Raw genomic sequence first — 17270 nt, 5'->3', positions numbered from 1 at the left:
TTGGGTGTCAGCCTCTCCACTCTTGCTGTTTTCAAGGGCTTATTTGGTGTCACTAATGCCAGGAGCTGTTGCTGGCCAACAAAGGCCAAATTTTCCAGGACAAGAAGTTAACTATCTTCCAGCCCAGCTCCTGCAGAGAGCTGATGGAGAGGAAGGTCAAACAGGGGCTCTTGGGCGGGCATGGAGCTGGCCTGGAGCATGCAGCCACTGGGGAAAGCAGACATACAGCTGATGGAGGTAGGTGACTACCTGTCCATACAGCCCTCCCCAAGCCCCTTCCCACACTGCATGCAAGCACCCTGCTGCACACACACAAGCCAGGCCAGAAGGGCACAAATATCCCTCTGAACAAAGTAACTGGAAATGCACAAAAAACCCAAGAAAAACACCTGCATGCATGTCCCCCACAGCACTGCCTAGCTGCGAGGGGAGAGGAATGGGCGGCAGCGCTTACTAGTTGTGTTCCCCGCCAGCTTCAGCTCCAGCTCCTGCACCTGTTTGACCAGGAGTGAGATGTGCTGCAGCAAGTCCTTGTTCTGAAGCAGGAGCTGGTGCACACGAGCCTGGGCCTCCAGCCGTGCTGCTGCTTCTGCTGCCAGCTGGTCCTTCAGCAGGTGGACCTGGACAGGATACAGCGGGTGAGCACGGGTAGATGCTGCTCGAGGGTTGAGGGCTTCAACTTTGGCCATCCCTGCCCATCTCCCAGGGCTCACCAGCATCCCAACCCATGATGTAATGAAGCAGCCATTCCCTGCGGGTACTGCAGATGTGATGGGGAGCGTGTGGGTGGTGTCACACCAGGACTCAGCACATTGTCCCCTGGCCTCCCTGATGGAAAAGCTCAAGGCCAGGAGGGCAGCACTGGCTGAACTGTCAGTGGTGCACGTGAGCTGCAGATGTGCATGGAAAGGGCAGCCCAGGAGGAGCCAGATAGATGCAGCAAAGGAGACATGCTCGACCGACTGGATGGTGCTATGGGTGTGCGAGGGCACAGCCGTGCAGTGGAGCTGGCCCTAGAAAAGCTGTCTTTTTGAGCAGCTTCCCCAGAAACAGGCCCCAGCCAGTGGCCTCTGTCACAAGGAGGGGCTGGAGCACCACAGAAGGCAGGCTGATGCTGACGGGGGCCGGCTCTCAGGTGCGAGCTGACTGCTCAGCCTGGCTCTGGGAAGCAATGCCTGTGGGGAGCCCACAGGCAAGACCACCACTGAATTCAGCACAACTACCTCAGTGCAAACATCTGTGTCCCCAGAACCATGTCCCCGAGGGCAGACAGCCAAGAGCTCCTGCCCAGGGCAGCTTTCTGATCTGCGTTTGAGCAGGAAGGACACCAGAAACGTACACTGCACAAAGGAACAGCAGTGAACTGGGGGCCATTTTGGCTCAGCACCTCTTCCTGGCACACACCCACAGCTCCTACAACTGCTCCAGCAAGGACTGGAACCAGGAAAGCACAGATTTACAACTAAACAAAAAAAAAACCAAACAAACAAAAAAAACCCTCAAAAAAAAAAATTCCAAACCAAAAATAACCCGAAAACAAAAATATCCCCACCAAACACAAAAGGCTATTTTACTGTGGCCCAGAAAGTGACCTTGAGGAAGAAGAGGAAGCTCTCTGTACCTGCCAAGCTGTGAGCTGCTGCTGCAGGGCCCCTGAAGCTGCCCAGCTGCGGGCCACCTGTCCCCACAGGTGGGTACCAGGAGGCAGTGCCAGCTGTGCCAGCAGGCAGCTGCTGCCCAAATGTGGTCAGCAAGGTGGCACAGCAGTGTCTTTGGCAGAGCTGAGCTAAAGCACAGCGAGCCTGGGAATGACAGGAGACCAGGCAAAGGACTGGGATTTACAACTTTCCACGAAGCCAGACCAAGAGCAAGGGGTGCAATACTTCACACTTTAAGCAGGCACCATGGAGCCTTTTGGATTGTGAGCAACACTATACTTGGACAGACACAAAGGATTCCCCAATAATGCAGATCCCTCTTCCAGAGGGGAAAGCAACTTGGCAGTCTGTGACCCCAAAAGGAATGTGGGTTCTGGAGGCAGCAGCTCAGCCAGAACTGATCAACAAATACTGATTTACTGATGCAAGAGGAGCAAAGCTATGGGACAGCACAGAAAGGCTGCTGGAGCCCATTGCCTGGGACCATGAAAAAAGTTGATGAATTGCAGCTAGCTCCGTGCAGGCTCAGAGAACAAGTAAAGCTCAGGTAATGAGTTGGATAAAGCAGCCAGAGCTGCTTCAATGAGAAATAGCTGCATGGAGAATGAGCTGCCAGCAGCACAGTCCAGGCACACCAGTCACTGGGGCAGGGCACTGGCGAGCAGACAGGGGTCAAAGGCCCCAGACACCTGGTGGCAAGCACCTCATGGACCTCCCTCCCCTTGGAGCTGCCTGCCTTCAATGCTGCTTCCAGGCAGGAGACTTCAGCAGCACCAAGGGGCTCAGTAGTGTGCCCAGCCCTGCCACTGCCACTGGAAAAGAATGGAGGGGAGAACCTGTGCCACTGCCACTTGTGTCTGCTGCTGCTGCTGCTGCAGGAGTTGCTGGAGAAGCTGCATCTGGTGGTGGGCAGAGAGAGGTGTTCCCAGGTCAGGCAGCTGGGCAGATGAGGGCAGCAGCATCTTGGGTGATGCTGTCAGGATATCTTCAGGATGGAGGCAGCTCTGCAAAACACCAGTGTTGAAGATGTGATGCCCTGGCACTCACCTCAGAAAGCCACTGGGCACACATGAGCTTTGGCACAGAGCAGCCACGCTAAATACCCAGAAAAGAAGAAGCTGCATTCACAGCTAATGTACACTTTTCTAAGGGTGCTTCCAACCTTTGAAAACAATACTTTTTCAGTTTCAACAACAACCCACATACTTTTGTAGAAAATTCCCGAAAAGGCTGATGCTTCCCATGGGAATTTCCACTGTATCAAAAAAGTCTTTTATTTTTGTGGTTTTGGTGGAAAAAGTCCCTATCAGCTCTGCCCCAAACCCTTTCCGTGTGGCTGCACATAGCTGAGCCTCGGCACAGTGCTCTCCCCTGGGCCCCAGCCAAAGGGCAGCCCTTCAGCGGCAGATGGCTTTGATCCAGGAGCTGAGGAATGCTGCACAATCCCTCCTGACCCCGGGGCCCTCGGGACGCAGAGTGGTGGGGCTGGGGCCGTGCCACCCCCTGAGAGCGGAAGGCAAGGACCCTGGGCTCGGTGTGGCACCCACCTCCTTGCCCACAGCATCGAGGTCAGTGACGCCACGGCTGAAGTCCAGGATGTCGGCTCCGGGCAGCGGCAGCTCCACGGCGTCGATGTCGGTCTCCTCGGCGGAGGCGGCCGCTCTCTCCACGCCGGAGAGGCGACAGGCTGCGGGAGCAGGGTCAGGGCAGGGCACGGCCTGCCTGCCCCTGCAGCTCACCACGGCTCACCCGGGGCGTGGGCAGCGATGCCCACCGTGGGTCCCCACCGCCCTCCCGCCACCCACCCTCCAGCCCTGGCGGGAAGCAGGTACAGAGAGACACGGCTGCTCTTCCTGCTGCTGCTCGGGAGGAGGCTTGCAGCTAAAAACACACCCAGCCCCAGCACACCAAACCTGGGGAAGGGCAGCCAAAAGCCCTGATGTGGGACAAACGGGCCACCAAGAACAGAAAACACAGATAAAGCTGAAGAAAGGTAAACAAGAGATTAGGGGAAAGAAAAACAAAAAACAGATGCTCTGAATTCCCCAGGGAGCTGCATATTGTGGCCGGGACATTGTGTGGAGGAAAACCAAACAATGACCGGTCCAGGGCAGCCCAATGATTAGGTCATCAGGACAACCCTGGTTACAGAGGCAAGCAGGAAACCGCAGCCCAGCCCAGGCTGCCCTTGTTGGGATGTGGGGGATCCAGCCCACAGCATGGCAGGGGGGGACAGAGCGGGGCAGTGCAGGGAATCCACACACAGAGAGGCAGCAGGACCTGCCAGTGTCCCACCTGGCACTGGAAGAGTTTGACTAACCTCTCATAGAACTTCTGCCTCCCCTCCAGCACAGGCACCGGTGCCAAGGAGCAAGGCTGCTCCCTGCGACCCTGCACAGCTCAGGATGATGGGGCTGGACCAGGAGCCCCCCCAGCCAGGCATCCCTGCCCCCTCTACCCACAGGGCTGAGCAGGAGCTGGGTCCGCAGCCTGCCTGCAGTCCTGACAGCTTGATAGGAGAGCACAAACACGGCTATGTCCATTCTGGGAATTGCAGAGAGGACAGGAGGAAGGTATGTGCTTGGGGCCCCTTGTGCGGAAACAGCGAGGGAATGTTTGCAGTGTGTGCAGCCAAGCACAGAGCAGAGCCCTGGGCACTGCTAATGGGCTCTCAGCAAGGGGGATGTCTGAGAGGATCACGGCTAACACCTAGAGAAGGTTCCTTGCTGGGCAAGATCCCAGCTTGAGCCTGGAGCACAGCAGGCCAGATTGCTGTGCAAATCCATTGCCCAGAGGTGTCAGCCATCAAGGGGCAGTATGGGAAGACAGTGCCTCTGTGAACTACATCTGCCAGGCTTTGGGGGCCCCATGCCACCCCCACACCTCCAGCTCTGTGGAATACCTGGAACGTCCAGGTCATCTCCGTTCCTCTCACTGTCTGCGTCCTCCTGGCCGTCGGCGTTTTGCTGGGTGTGCTGCAGGCTCAGCTTGTGGCACACCTCGAACGCCTGCCCCACCGTCCGCACGATGCGCATGGCTTGGCTCTGCCGGCGAGAGGAGGGGACATGGAATTTCAGCTGAGCTGCCTCTGCATGCTGACCCCCCAGGCTGGAACAGCTCTCAGGGGTCTCTGTGCTGCCACTGGATCTCAGATCCATGGGGTCCTGCCCCAGCTGCTCCACCCCGAGTACACCAGGATGAGATGTGCATCCTGGAATCTTTACCTTCTTCTTGGACTTGAAGACATTGCACCTGAAGACATTGCTAGACCCATCCCTGGCAATGTAGCTGAAGATCTTTAGGTCCTGGGAGTCATGAGATACGTAGAATATCCTGCAAGGACAGAATGGAAGGGAGGATATAAGCATACACATTACCCACATGCCCAGGAGACTGCCAAGGCCACAACCAATGCTTCCCATGGCACGGGGTGCTGCAGATGCCCAACCTCTGCAGCACATCACTGCTAAAGCCCATTAGAAATTTTTTGGCAGTGGTTTTACCTCAGCTGGGAAAATTTGCCTGCTGATTCAACAGCAGCAAACATTTTGCAAAGGCAGCACAGGACTTCTCTGCTCAGCCCCAAGGGACAGCATCAGCGGCCCAGGAGCCCTCCAGGGATGGAGAAGAGCAAACCCCACTCCTGGCCTGCTCACAGAGCTGGATGCCTTGCCCAGGTGCCTGCCACCCCCTCTCCAACATGGCTGGGGGCCTCTCTCACTCCAGTTTGGCCTCCCTGGGACAGACAACCCCTGCTCTTGGCTTTTGGGAAGAAGATGGAGGAGGAGAGCTGGAGGCTTCAGGAAGCTCCATGAGCTGCCCTCTCCAGTGCCCAGCACGGTGCTGGTGTGGTGTGGGTAAGGGGCACGGCAGAGCCACGCAAGCCTCTGTCCCTCACCCAACAGCCTTACCTGTAGATGGGATCATGCATGACGAGCATTTTGGTCTCGTCCCAGGCCCATTCTTTTTTCTGCAATGAAAGAAGCTGAAAATGAGTACGTCAGATGCTGTCCTTGAGAACAAGGACAGGGCAAAGAGACAGTCCAGGGACATACTTGGGAAGCTCTTGTCACAGCTCTGCTACTGCTCCCCTGCAACCCTTTGCCAAGGGTCAGGTCCTGTTGGGGACCAGCCACATCCCACATCACCTCCCACAGGGCCCCCTGAGCTCCTTCTGCACCCACCAGGACTGGCTCAGCCACCCTGCAGGAACATGATTCACACAAGGCTGACCCCAGCCCATGCCTCCCTTTCCCAGCCCACCAGAGTTTCCCAGAACTTCAAGGATGCTGCAAGGTCCCTGCACCATGAGGGGAGGGGTCCAGCTGCTGAGGCACTGCTGCCCCAGGGACCAGTGCTGCCTACCTTCTTCTTCTTCTTCAGAATGACCTTCACGCCGTCCACCGACACGATGAGATTCACTTTCTTCTTCTTGATATTCTTGGCTTTAAACTCATACTGCGGGAGATGGCAGAAAACACCTGAATTAGCTTTCCTGTGCCAGGACAGCCCCAGGGAGGGATGAAGAGGCTGCAGTAGGAAGGGGCAAGAGGGACAGGGACAGATTCTCCTGATCCCACATCAACCTGTACATCCATGCTAGGACAGGACAAGGGGTCTTTTTGCCCTGCAGTGTCCCTGTGCCCAGCATCTGGAGGAACACACACCAAAGCAATCCAGTTCCTGGATGTGGATAATGCTTTACCCAGCTCAGGATGCTGCTGAGAATGTTAGCTTGTATTTCAAAGGCACTTGGTCTGCTCCTCTGAAGGGCTGTGCCTCCCCAGAGAGGGACCACCATGCCCCCAAGGATCCCCAGCCTGGCTGCGCTTGCCCCGCTGGCTTGTGGCCATTGCTGAGCTCTGGAAAGTGAAATGCCATTTTGAGCTGGGTATTTTTGGGCTCAGTATAAGACTGAAGATGATTGCTGAGGATTCTGTAAACCCTCCAGGGGAGATGGGATAATGCAATGACCCACCTCAATTAGAAGTCACTGGACAGGAAAAAATCCCAACAGGAACTTCCAAAGATCAGTGACTAAACACAGAGCTCTCCTCTGGCCCGGGGAGAGAATGAGATTCTCCCAAATCCACCCACCCTGGCATTTAGAGTGTTACAAGTGGGGAGAAAGCTGGCAGAGGAGTAGGCTAAATAAGCCACTTGGGCTGATCCTGCTGTGGGACTTTTGAGGAGTCCCATGACTGGTTTGCCACATCAGGCACCTGATATGCTGGTCCCACTTGCAGGGAGCTGTGCACAACCATGGGGACAGACCCTCTGTGCCCAGAAAAAGCCCTGCATCCTGCTCCTTGCCTGCCTGAGGCAGAGGATTTGATTTATCCTCTCACCATTTCGGCAGTGTCTCTGCAGAGGGAGCGGTGCCCTGCCTGCGGCCTGCGCCAGCCTCGCTGTGACATTTCCAGCACCGCGTGATGCATCAGCTCTGGCAGCCAGAGCCAGCAGGCAGGAAAAGCTGCTGGCCCTGACCTGTGATCAAATGATAAAAGACCTGAAAGCGCAATTCCTCAAAACCATTTAAAGTGGCTGGAGGGGATGGGAGATTCAGAAGGCTTGGGAAACAGTGTGGGGAATGCAGCTCTGCCCTCCCCTGAGCACTGACCAGGCAAGGCCACCCACACTGGGGCTGAAGCCACGGTGATGGGCTGGAGAAAGCAGAGGTCAGGCTCCCACCGTGGCTTTGGTCAGCCTCAAAGCCCCCAGCACATCCCCATATGCTGCTTGCATGGCTTATTCCTCATGGAGAAGGGTCTCACCAAAGAACCCCCCGGTGTAGGCTTCCAAGTGCCGTCCCCATCATTACCAGAAGAGATGAAACTGCATTCAAGACCCTCTTCTTTATGTCTTGTCAGGACACTAGACCAGTGCCTGGTACCTAAGACTAATGAAATGTCTTGATTTAGCCCTGAAAAGGTGAGCTTTGGCCTGACTACCTTGCAGTAATTATCCCAGTCCTTTTTGAGGCTCTGCATGTGATTTTCCAGGAGCTGCAGGCTGATCTGGAAGCTCTCTGCAGCATCCAGGATGACTGCATGGCACCTTGGCTGCTGATGCCTGATTTATTGGTTCTAACAATCATTGACTATACACATCCACTTGCATTTTGGAACTCCTGGTGCTGTGGGGTTTCTACTCTGGACTACCCCAAGTGCAACTGATGTGGGCTTGGAAGAAAGAAAAATATCTCAGGGTAAGACAGACTATTTTTAGTATGTTTTTTGAGTGAGCAACAGCCCGAGGACAGCAATGCAGACAGGCCAGGAGGTTTCAGCAAAGATGCTACGCAGTTCTGGCACATTTCAGGGACAGAATCATGCAGAGCTCATTGGAGAGCCTAGCTGCAGGCAAGGGATTCTGCCCAGGCTCGCCCTGAGCCTGGCACTGGGGAGAGCTGTGGGAAGAGCTGCTGAGCCTGTGCCACGCTGAAGCCAAAGCCCCCTAGTGCCCGAGTCACTGCAAAACTCCAGCAAAACCCATTGGAAGCAAAGAAGTCAAATTCTGAGAAGGACCGAGCAGACAGATTTTTTAAGCTCTTCCACAAATCCAGGCCTTCATCCTGACACCGACTGCAGAGCCAAGCTCCTTTGCAAGCCTGAGCCATGTGCTCAGAGAGCTGCTGCCCATCCAGGCTCATTAGAGCAATCAGCCCAGCGAGCCCGTGGCTCTCCGGGACCAGCTCCCCGCGCTCCGCAGGGCAGCTCCCGCCAGCAGAACGCTAATGAACCCGGCCCCTGGGGCTCCCATGCAGCACTAACCGTGATTTAGTAACAAATCAGCCAGGAGGAGCATTCAACAGGACAGCAGTTCAGCCCAGCTGCTTCTCACATCCCGGGGCTGTGCACGAAAAGCACGCTGGGTCCCACTGGCCAGGAGATGCCATTGCCGATTTTGAGGGGCTTCCTAATTTGGTCTAAGGTAGTGTCAGCTTTGTGCAGTTCCTCTGAGTGAGATCTGAGCCACAGAGACTGCAAGGGGTTGAAACCAAAACCCTTTACTTAACGGGGCCATGGAAGAACATCTCTGTACTACTGATCAGGACCTCCCTGGCTGGGAGCTGTTCTTGACGACTACTCTGACCAGGCACAGAGATCTGCTGTGCCTGCCCATCTTTGTCAACATTCCTCCTTCCGCTGCAAAACAAAGACAGAAAGCTTAAGAGGGTTGCAAAGCCTTAGGATTTAGCTGTTCTCGCTGCTGGGAGAAGAGCAGAGGTGATGATGGCAGGGTTGGAAATACCATCAAAGGGTCTCTCAGATGGTCTGCACAGCCACTGCTGCTGCACCCAAAACAGGCAGGCACTGGCTGACCCACAGGAAAAGGAAACCCCCATGTTTCCACTGCCACCCAATCCTTGCTGGGCGTATATCCTGCATTCCCAAAGATGTGCAGTAGGAGCGTCTATGTATTTGGGTGCAGGCAGCTGGGTGGCAGCAATTCACCCCACACTTGCTGGGCACTGCACTGGGATTTGGTTACTGCCCCAGGAGAAAAATCACATTTCATACGTGATAAGCTCAGCCACCCATGGCTCCCTCTTGGAGAGCTGAATCCTAGCCTACGGCTCAATAAAGAACTGATACAGAAATAATTATCCAGCTTGAAATCAAGAAAGGAAAGAGGATTTGCACAGCATTCCCATGATCCCCTCTGGTTTCACACCATGCAGGATTTCACTGTACTACTTATAACCAATTAAATGCCATAACAAAAGAGCTTTCTTAGCTTTCAACCCAGCCATTTTGCCCATCTTGGGTGTGTTTCTGGACCTCTATATAGCTGTAATAATACTACAAGCTTGGGTTAATTATATTAATTCTTGTTTATAGCAATGTGACAATGCCAGAAGAAAGAGAAGAATTCATTTCAGGGAAATACACAGAAAATGGAAAAGGAAACAACAAAATAATCTGTTCCCAGACTTGCACAGCTTCACAGTTGGTCTCCCACTGAAGTTCTAAGAGCTGCATTAAAATTTTTGAGGAAAGACTGAAAATGGACATCTGAGATACATCAGTTAAAAAGCCCTGCAGCTATTTGAGAAGAAAATCAAAGGTGGTCTCAGTAATGCAAAAGAAGTACAAGATCACTCATAAAATCCAACCAACTAAGTGAATAAAGATTATCCCTTAATTTTACCCTGGCCACAAAAAAAACCACATTCATCTTTTCAAACGGAAGAGAAACATCGACTCCATCAGAGCACAGGAGCCTTCCCATCGACCTCGGGTTACTGGGAGGCTATTTTCAACATCTGTCTTTTGTGCAGAGTTCAGTATTTAAATAACTTTGGAAGGAAAAGAAGCCAGCTGGTGTATGCATCATTGCACAACGCACTCCTACTGGCAGAGTATTAAAATTGCCCTTTCTGGAGAACTGAGTTAACATATGTTGCTTAATAGAGAGTGCATGTAACCTTGTCAGCTTGGAGTAAAATTATGTATGAATCCGAGAGCGATGGGTATGTGTGAAAAGCAGGGAAAACTCAGCATCCCTAGAAAGATGCTACCCATCCCTATCAGGCTGTTTCCACACAGCAGAAGTGTGAGAAAACTTGTAACCACACACTGCAGGCAAGGTCAGGCAGATCAGGCATTGAGGAGGAGAGATGATGTCTTTCTAGATCCATCATCCCCCCACATTCACAAGCATCTGAAAAATGTTAACCTGAATTAAAATGTCCTCATTTCATTCCAGCCCATCTAAACTGCCTCAGGTAAAATTTAAGTCTGCCCACTAGCACTGTCTGTAAGTAAGGGAAGGTACCAGGAATGTTTTGTGGTCACTTTGTGGCAGCAGAATACAAAACACCAATATTTTTTAAATTAAGTGGCTCTAAGTGCATCGAGCTGCCCCTGTTCCCATGCACCCTCTATCCCCCTCCTCAAAACAAAACAAAAAGAAAAAAGAGGAAAAACATTACAAGCTTGTACCTTGTACTGGGGAAAGAGCAGTGTTTTGAGAATTCAATTAACATGGAAAAAGCAATTCCGACAAAACTCAATGCTGCTCTGCTAGCATGGGAGGCAGGAGATGAAAATCTGCCATAAGAAAAAGCACAGAAGAGGATGTAATTTTTGCCAGAAAGCTGTATTTCTGTGTGTTTATGCAGAAAGGACGTGGGACGGTGAGCAGAGCTGGGTCCCCTGAGGCCGAACGCAGAGGGGTGGCTGGGCAGGACCTGCCGGGAGCACCCTCAGCCCCGAGCTCCCCTGCCCGGGCCGTGCTCCCCAGCTGCAGCTGGCTGGCACAGCAGCTCATAAAATACCGAATAAAGTACCTGCCGAGTTAGATTTTAACCCCGGGTCAGCCCGGGCTAATGGCAGAGCAGCGCCGCTTCCCCAGCACTCGGGGGGAGGAGTGGCGCTGCGCTCTCGGTGAAGAATTAACTCATTACAAAATGACAGCCGGGATCGAGTTCAATGGGCACAGGCTCCTCGGCGCCAGGAATTAACGGCTGGGGGAGGCACATACCTCACAATTCCTGCTGCTGAAAACATGGGGAATGACAGCAAACCTCAGAAACCTCCAGGAGCTTCCCAGGAGGGAAGCCTGAGAAACCTTGCTGGGATCCTGACAGCCATAATTGGGAGGAATGGCAAACACAGCTCTGTACAGGGCAGGAGGATTTTGCTTTACTGAACCACACAAAGAAACGGCAGCAGCCCTGGAATGACTCAGAAGCCACCTGTGGGCTGTGCAGGAATGGGAACCCTTCAAGGAAAAGGCCATTTTTTCCTGGCCAGGGTGCCAAGCCACCCTGGGGTTGGGCAGGGAAAGCAAGAGGAGCAGGAAGGCAGCACCAGCTTCCCTCGAGCCCTTTTTGGGGTAACCAACACCCCGAGCTCGGCGCCGGGGTCCTGCCAAAGCACCGGGAGCAGACTGCAGTCAGGACACCTCTTGTCTTCCTTTTTCCTTCTGGTTAAATGGAGGAGAAGTGTGCCTTTCAGTTAACTGAAAGAAAACAGCATTGGAGAGAAGGGAATGATTCTAGATACAGCTTTGGATTTGAAAAGTAGCAGACAGATATAACCTGGCCAGAAGCAGCCTCGCAGGTAGAAGAGTTGCAACCATGCGAGCTGTGATAGTGTGGTGTCCAGCAGCCAGCTGGGCAGGGAGCAGAGGCAGCACGGTCTCTCCCCAGAGCCCAGGGTCACAAAGGTAGGGCAGCAGACAGCCAGAGTCCTGCCAGGGGCCCCAGCCATGCAGCATCCATCACTCCCTGCTGCTGCAGCCTGCTGCCCCCAAAACAGAAAGGCACCTGCCAGCCTGCCCTGGCCCACGGCTCCTCGGCCCTTCTGGGGAAGAAGCAGCTGGTGTGAGGGGATGAAATGGCTGGAAAGCAGGGCACCTCCCAGGAGGGCAGACAGCTTCATCCAAAAGGCATTTCTGAACAAGGCTGCACAGTATCTGACAGTCCACTGCTCTGGGCTGCACTTTATGCCCTCAGGGGACTCAGGCTTGCTGAAGGGGAGCACACTGAAATACCTGCTTAGCCTACTAATGTGATCAGCAATGAACGGACTGGAAGCCATTTTTAAAACACTGCTAAGAGCCATCCTACCAAAGTGCTGTGCTGCTGCCTGTGTCTGAGGACTGCCACGCCCTTCACTGTGGGCTCTCATTGCACCCCAACTCCTCTGTGCATCTGTAAATCTGGCCATGACTGTGCCCATGCTCCACACACGAGCAGGGCACTTGCCGTGGGATGCCAGCAGCACCTCCCTACTCCCTCCTATACCTACCCTGTATCCTCCAGGAGCTGGGATACAAAAAGACAAAAGAAAAAAAAAAAAAAGAGAAAAGCAGGGAAATTTGGGGATCTCCTCAGTGTGGTCATTTTGCTTGGGCTCCCTGCTCCTGCCACCAAATCTGAGGACAAAACCAGCCTGTGGCACTCACACTTGGAGCAGGGATGGGTCCCATTGTGGGGCACGGAAACATGGAGATATCTGGGGCCAGGATGAAGGTTCTCAGCCACTCCATTGGCAGACTGCCAGCATGGCATGGCCAAACATGCTGGACACATCTGCTATCCTGATAGTTGGGGTTTAAACTATTCCTCAGGATTAAATTTCCCCTGTCCTCTTGCCTACACCCCACTGCTGGTGGTTTTAGCATGAGCTGGACTTAAATTTAAGGCCACGGTAATTTGGAAGAGAGGAAGAATACTGAAATAGTGGATGCTTGCTCTTGGGCTTATTGATGCTTTTTAAAACTCTTCCACAGTTCCTTGGATTTGCATTTGCACATATGGGAAATGCAGCTCTGAGGTACATGTGTTTGTCTGAAATAGATGTGATTTTGGTTTGCACTGACAAGGTCAGTGCCTATTTTCCCATCCAACTTCAGGTTTAATTTTGGTAACCGTCTGTGATGGTTGTGCGTACCAATGGGTATAAATGGGAATCAGGCTAAAAATACCCGTGTTGTGAGAGCAGTAGAGCAAAGTTAAGGTTGCTGCTTCAAAACCACCCCAGGATTGCAGCATACCCATCTATCACACAAAATATGTTTTCCAATAACATCAAATGCTTCACAATAAATGCCTTCTGCTCGGTTTGCTATTTCCTCCCAGAGAGCTGCCTCCATCCGCTTCCTCCAGCCTCCCCTCACTACCTCCGAGTTTCACAAGTTGAGGTGGCAAACTGGGACACGCTCATGAGCCATCTGCAGGAGAAGCAGCTTCACAGGAAGCTCAGAGAAATCAGAACTGGTAAGAATTAAATCACTATCAGTCACAGGGTTAAATGGAGAAAGTTAACAAGCAACAACTTATGCTAACCCTTTCTTTTGAAGACTTCCATTTGCAAGATGATTTACCTCCCTACAAGAAATCCTCAGGCATTCCATACCTCTCTGTTAGTTTTTTTGGGTTTTTTTTAACACCCTTAAATCAGAGATTCAAAGGAGACCTGAGGCACACCAGCAGCTTGCTGTGTGCCACGGAAGCCCACGGGGGATGCAGCAGCAGCACTGTGTCATGAGGGATGCAGGTGCTGGAGCAGGAGCACACTTCCCAGCCTCATCCCTCAGTTCCAGCAGCAGCTCACCAAAGCCACCAAGGTCCCTGTGCAAGTGTTTCTGTTCACTCCATGGGGGCTTGACTAATACCAAGCTTATGAAAGAAAGCTGGGGACTCCAGCCTTGCCATATCATTTCTCCTCCAGCCTGGGGACATTCAGTGACAACTCTGAGTGGGAGCAGTGCTCACGGGCTGGGAAAACCAGCACCTCTCAGCCAGGCATGAAGGGCAGTGGAGACCCTGCAACACACTATCCCCCAGCCTTGGAAACATCTCCAAACTCCTTTCAGAAATCCAAGGAAGTGACAACAGCACAGGCTGGACCTGTGTGGGAGGTGGCAAGCTCCCCCCCGCCTTCACACGCTGCCATCCCTGGTGACCACGCCAGGGTGCGAATGAGCCGGTGCGTGGGTGCATCGGGGACACTGGTCAAATTGGTTATAGAAATAACAGCCGGGCTTTGAGCTGCTTCCTGCAGTCAAGGAAAACAAGGATGGGCTCTGTGTGCATCTGCAGGCACTGCTTTTCACAGCCCGGGAGGGAGAACACAAGAAGTGAGCTGTACACGTTTTAATATTTACCACCTGCTGCTAGAATAAGCAGAAGTGCATTCCTTGGAAAGCCCACATCTGACTGGAATTTGTGGTATTTTTAATTAGACGTGCATTGGTTTGACCTGTGCAGGCAGAGGCGACACAAACTGTTTGGTGCAACCACCCTTTGAAGAAGGTGAGGAACTGCAAGAGCCTGGGAATGGCTTCTGTTCTTCCAGCCCAGAGCGGGTTTGAGCCCCTGTGCTGGAACGAGCTTGGCTTAAAGAGCAGCACTGCCATCTGCAGCAGTTCAGTCATGCCCCTTTACAGTAAGCCCTGATAAACTCCTGCCTCTCTCTAGCACCAGCCAGCCTTGATGCCTCAGGGACCCCAGGGCTGAGCAGTACAGGCAATGTCCAGCCCAGCACCTCCCTCCATCTGAGAAGGAAAACAAAATTCCTATTTCAAAATTAGCTCTCCCCCCGCAAATGCATCCTTTCAAAGACAGACCCTGCCTCAAGGCAGCTGAGGTAATCCTTGCCCACATGGATGGGTCGAAGGCAGGGCTGATACTGTAGAGGAGCACAAAGTCATCCCAAATCTACCCTGAGGGCAGGTGACAAAGCAAGGGGCAGCCTAAGAAGATACCCACACAGCACTTCGGAAAGGTGTCAGCTCAGCAAAGTGAGACAAATTGCAGCACGGTGATATTTACGCCCCAAGTTGTGAAATACAGGATTTATTTTGGTATTTTTTTTACTGCTCACCACAGAGCTGCTCTCCCACTGTTGCATAAAAAGCTTGAGTAAGATCAGTTGAGAAGGCAAATAAGAATAGCCAGGCAGAGAAGCAGTGACACGCCAAGGAAGGCAGGCTGGTAATACTGTAACTAAATCAGCAATTATGAAATTCAGACAATTAATAAAGAATGAATGAGCAGCAGCATTAAATGCTCGGTGCACCAGAAACAAGGCAGCCCTGTGGGGCTCTTAAGATGCTGGTGGTGCTCAACAATGTTTCTGGGTTGTAACTGGAGAAAAGAGGTAATTATTCATATCACTCTTGCTTTACAGTTCCTATTTCAAAAATAAATGCAGGTATTAAAACCCATTCACTAAATTCTACATGTTAAAGGCAACAAGAATAATGTCCTTTAGAGTGATTTAGACAAAATCACAGAAAAAATTTCCAAGTAATAAAAGTATCAAGATTTTAGGTGGAATTAGAAAAAAGGGGTTGAAATCCACCTCAGCAGCAGAGCCCCAGATGAAGCAACAAGAGACACAGGACAGAATGCCACTGTGCTTCCAAGAAGCCCCTGTGAGGAGAGCACAGCAATGCTCACTTCTATGCAGGGTTGGGAAAAAAAAAAAAAAAAGAAAAAAAAAGAGTATTTGCTATCCAGGCCAAGTGCACAAGAATCTGGCATCTACTCATTTCAGGATGATTTTATATGGCATTGGCCAAGCAGCCTCTCATAGGAAAAAGGAACAGAAGCTGCACCTGCCAAGATGCAGAAATGTATCCTAAAAAGACCCTGGAGGCATTGCAAGGTGTCAGCCCAGTTCAAAGGGCACTGTGAAAACAGTGTGGTCCTGGGCAACGTGCAGCAAAACAGAAAGGTGGCATTATCTCAGACCATGGCACCACTGAAATCACTACCAATCCATTCCTACAGAACATCTTCTGCTTTTTATCACACACTTCAAAGAAGAAACAGAAAACAGTTCAGAGAAATCAACAAGAACATGAGGCAGTTTCCCCAGACTCCTACATCCCAGAGGTTAAAACAAACTCTCTGTATTCAGCTTATCCACAGAGCAGGCTTGGTGGGCACTTGTCCACAGCTCAGACTTGGGACTTGGGAAGAGCTTTCTCACATCAAGGCTCTGGCTTTAGGCAAATGCACAAAATCAGCTAGCTAGGAGCTGAAGTTGGATCCACTCAAACCACAGAAAGACAGGTCTTTTTCACAGAAAGCTCAAAGGGACCTGCACCCCAAGTCACACTCACCAACTGCTTTGGCCAGTTATTCTGGATTTCTCTTCTCCTTTTAGATAACGTGGATTTCTTAGCATGTAAGTAGAGGTCAGCACAGATGTGCTCTTTGTGCTGGAAATACACACACATCCCCCACATTCCCAAGGATCAGGGAATGTTTGAAGGAGTACAGACCAGTCCCATCCATCACGTTAAGAGGGAATAAGAAAATGTCATTGGAGCAAAATGCTAAAACAAAACTGGAGGCCTTGGAGAGAAAAAGAAAGAGATGGCTCTCTCAGATACATATCACTGCTGCAATCCAACAACACTAAAACATCACAGGTCTGGTTGTTTCCTCTTAAAGAATTAAGCTGAAATTTAACCATCTCTGCTGAAGTTTCCTGTGGCAAATACACACTTCAGGCTGGCTTTTGCAGCTTCTGCTGGAACAGATCAGCAGTTTCCATGCAAGCCCATGACATGGGGAACTGGTTTGGCTGGTGATTTTTCCCTATCGTGTTACACTCCTACTGCTGAAAACCAAGCGAGAGATTAAGAATCACTGGGATCCTCGTGCTCCATCAGGGAAGCCTGGCCTGAGACGGAATCATTTTCTACTCTGAAAATTCTTTGTCTAGAGTCTTTGCCCTGGGTAGACTTTACTCCGGATGGGAAAGTCCGTGCCTTCCAAAAATCCCAGTTGAAGCAGATCACCTACCAACTACTGTCTGCAGAGACACCAGAGCAGCCATGGCCACAGTGGCACCTGGAGGAGCAGCAGCCCTGTGAGGTGACAAAGCAGGAGGAGGCAGGGAATCTCCAGGGATTTCAGCAGGCTCTGTAGGCTCCAGCCTCCTCCTCTCCTTTCCCTTGTCCTGGCCAGTGCTTGCTCCTTCTGCTGCCCTACAATAGATACATCCTTTCCTCCCACTCCCTAATTAAACTCCCATTCCACAGACCAGCTCACACAATAGATTTTGCAACCTCTCCTTTTAACCAGCTGTGCTGCTTTCCTCTGCTCCCGCACAGGGTAGGAACACCCGTGACACCCCAAAT

At 52.0% G+C, this 17270-nt stretch overlaps 1 protein-coding gene across 5 annotated transcripts in view; it reads right to left on the bottom strand.

Moving 5' to 3' along the window:
• The window catches only part of LOC121359764 (nitric oxide synthase 1 adaptor protein), a 42275-nt gene that overhangs the window by 7301 nt on the left and 17704 nt on the right, over positions 1-17270 (bottom strand). For 3 of the 5 annotated variants that reach the window (XM_041478945.1, XM_041478947.1, XM_041478949.1), the window contains exons 3-9: positions 6024-6116; positions 5570-5643; positions 4883-4991; positions 4561-4702; positions 3206-3345; positions 2495-2662; positions 455-620 (exon numbers count right to left, since the gene is read on the bottom strand). In XM_041478945.1, the coding sequence (XP_041334879.1) occupies positions 455-620; positions 2495-2662; positions 3206-3345; positions 4561-4702; positions 4883-4991; positions 5570-5643; positions 6024-6116 (892 nt within the window). The remainder of the gene's footprint in view (positions 1-454; positions 621-2494; positions 2663-3205; positions 3346-4560; positions 4703-4882; positions 4992-5569; positions 5644-6023; positions 6117-17270) is intronic. The other 2 variants (XM_041478948.1, XM_041478950.1) reach the window with 1 other exon arrangement.

This window comes from Pyrgilauda ruficollis, unplaced genomic scaffold (genome assembly GCF_017590135.1).
Source record: "Pyrgilauda ruficollis isolate IOZ18807 unplaced genomic scaffold, ASM1759013v1 scaffold47, whole genome shotgun sequence".
In the NCBI taxonomy this organism is placed as follows: domain Eukaryota; kingdom Metazoa; phylum Chordata; class Aves; order Passeriformes; family Passeridae; genus Pyrgilauda; species Pyrgilauda ruficollis.
The sequence above is the reverse complement of the archived record's forward strand: the minus strand, read 5'-3'. Positions and strand labels throughout refer to the sequence as shown.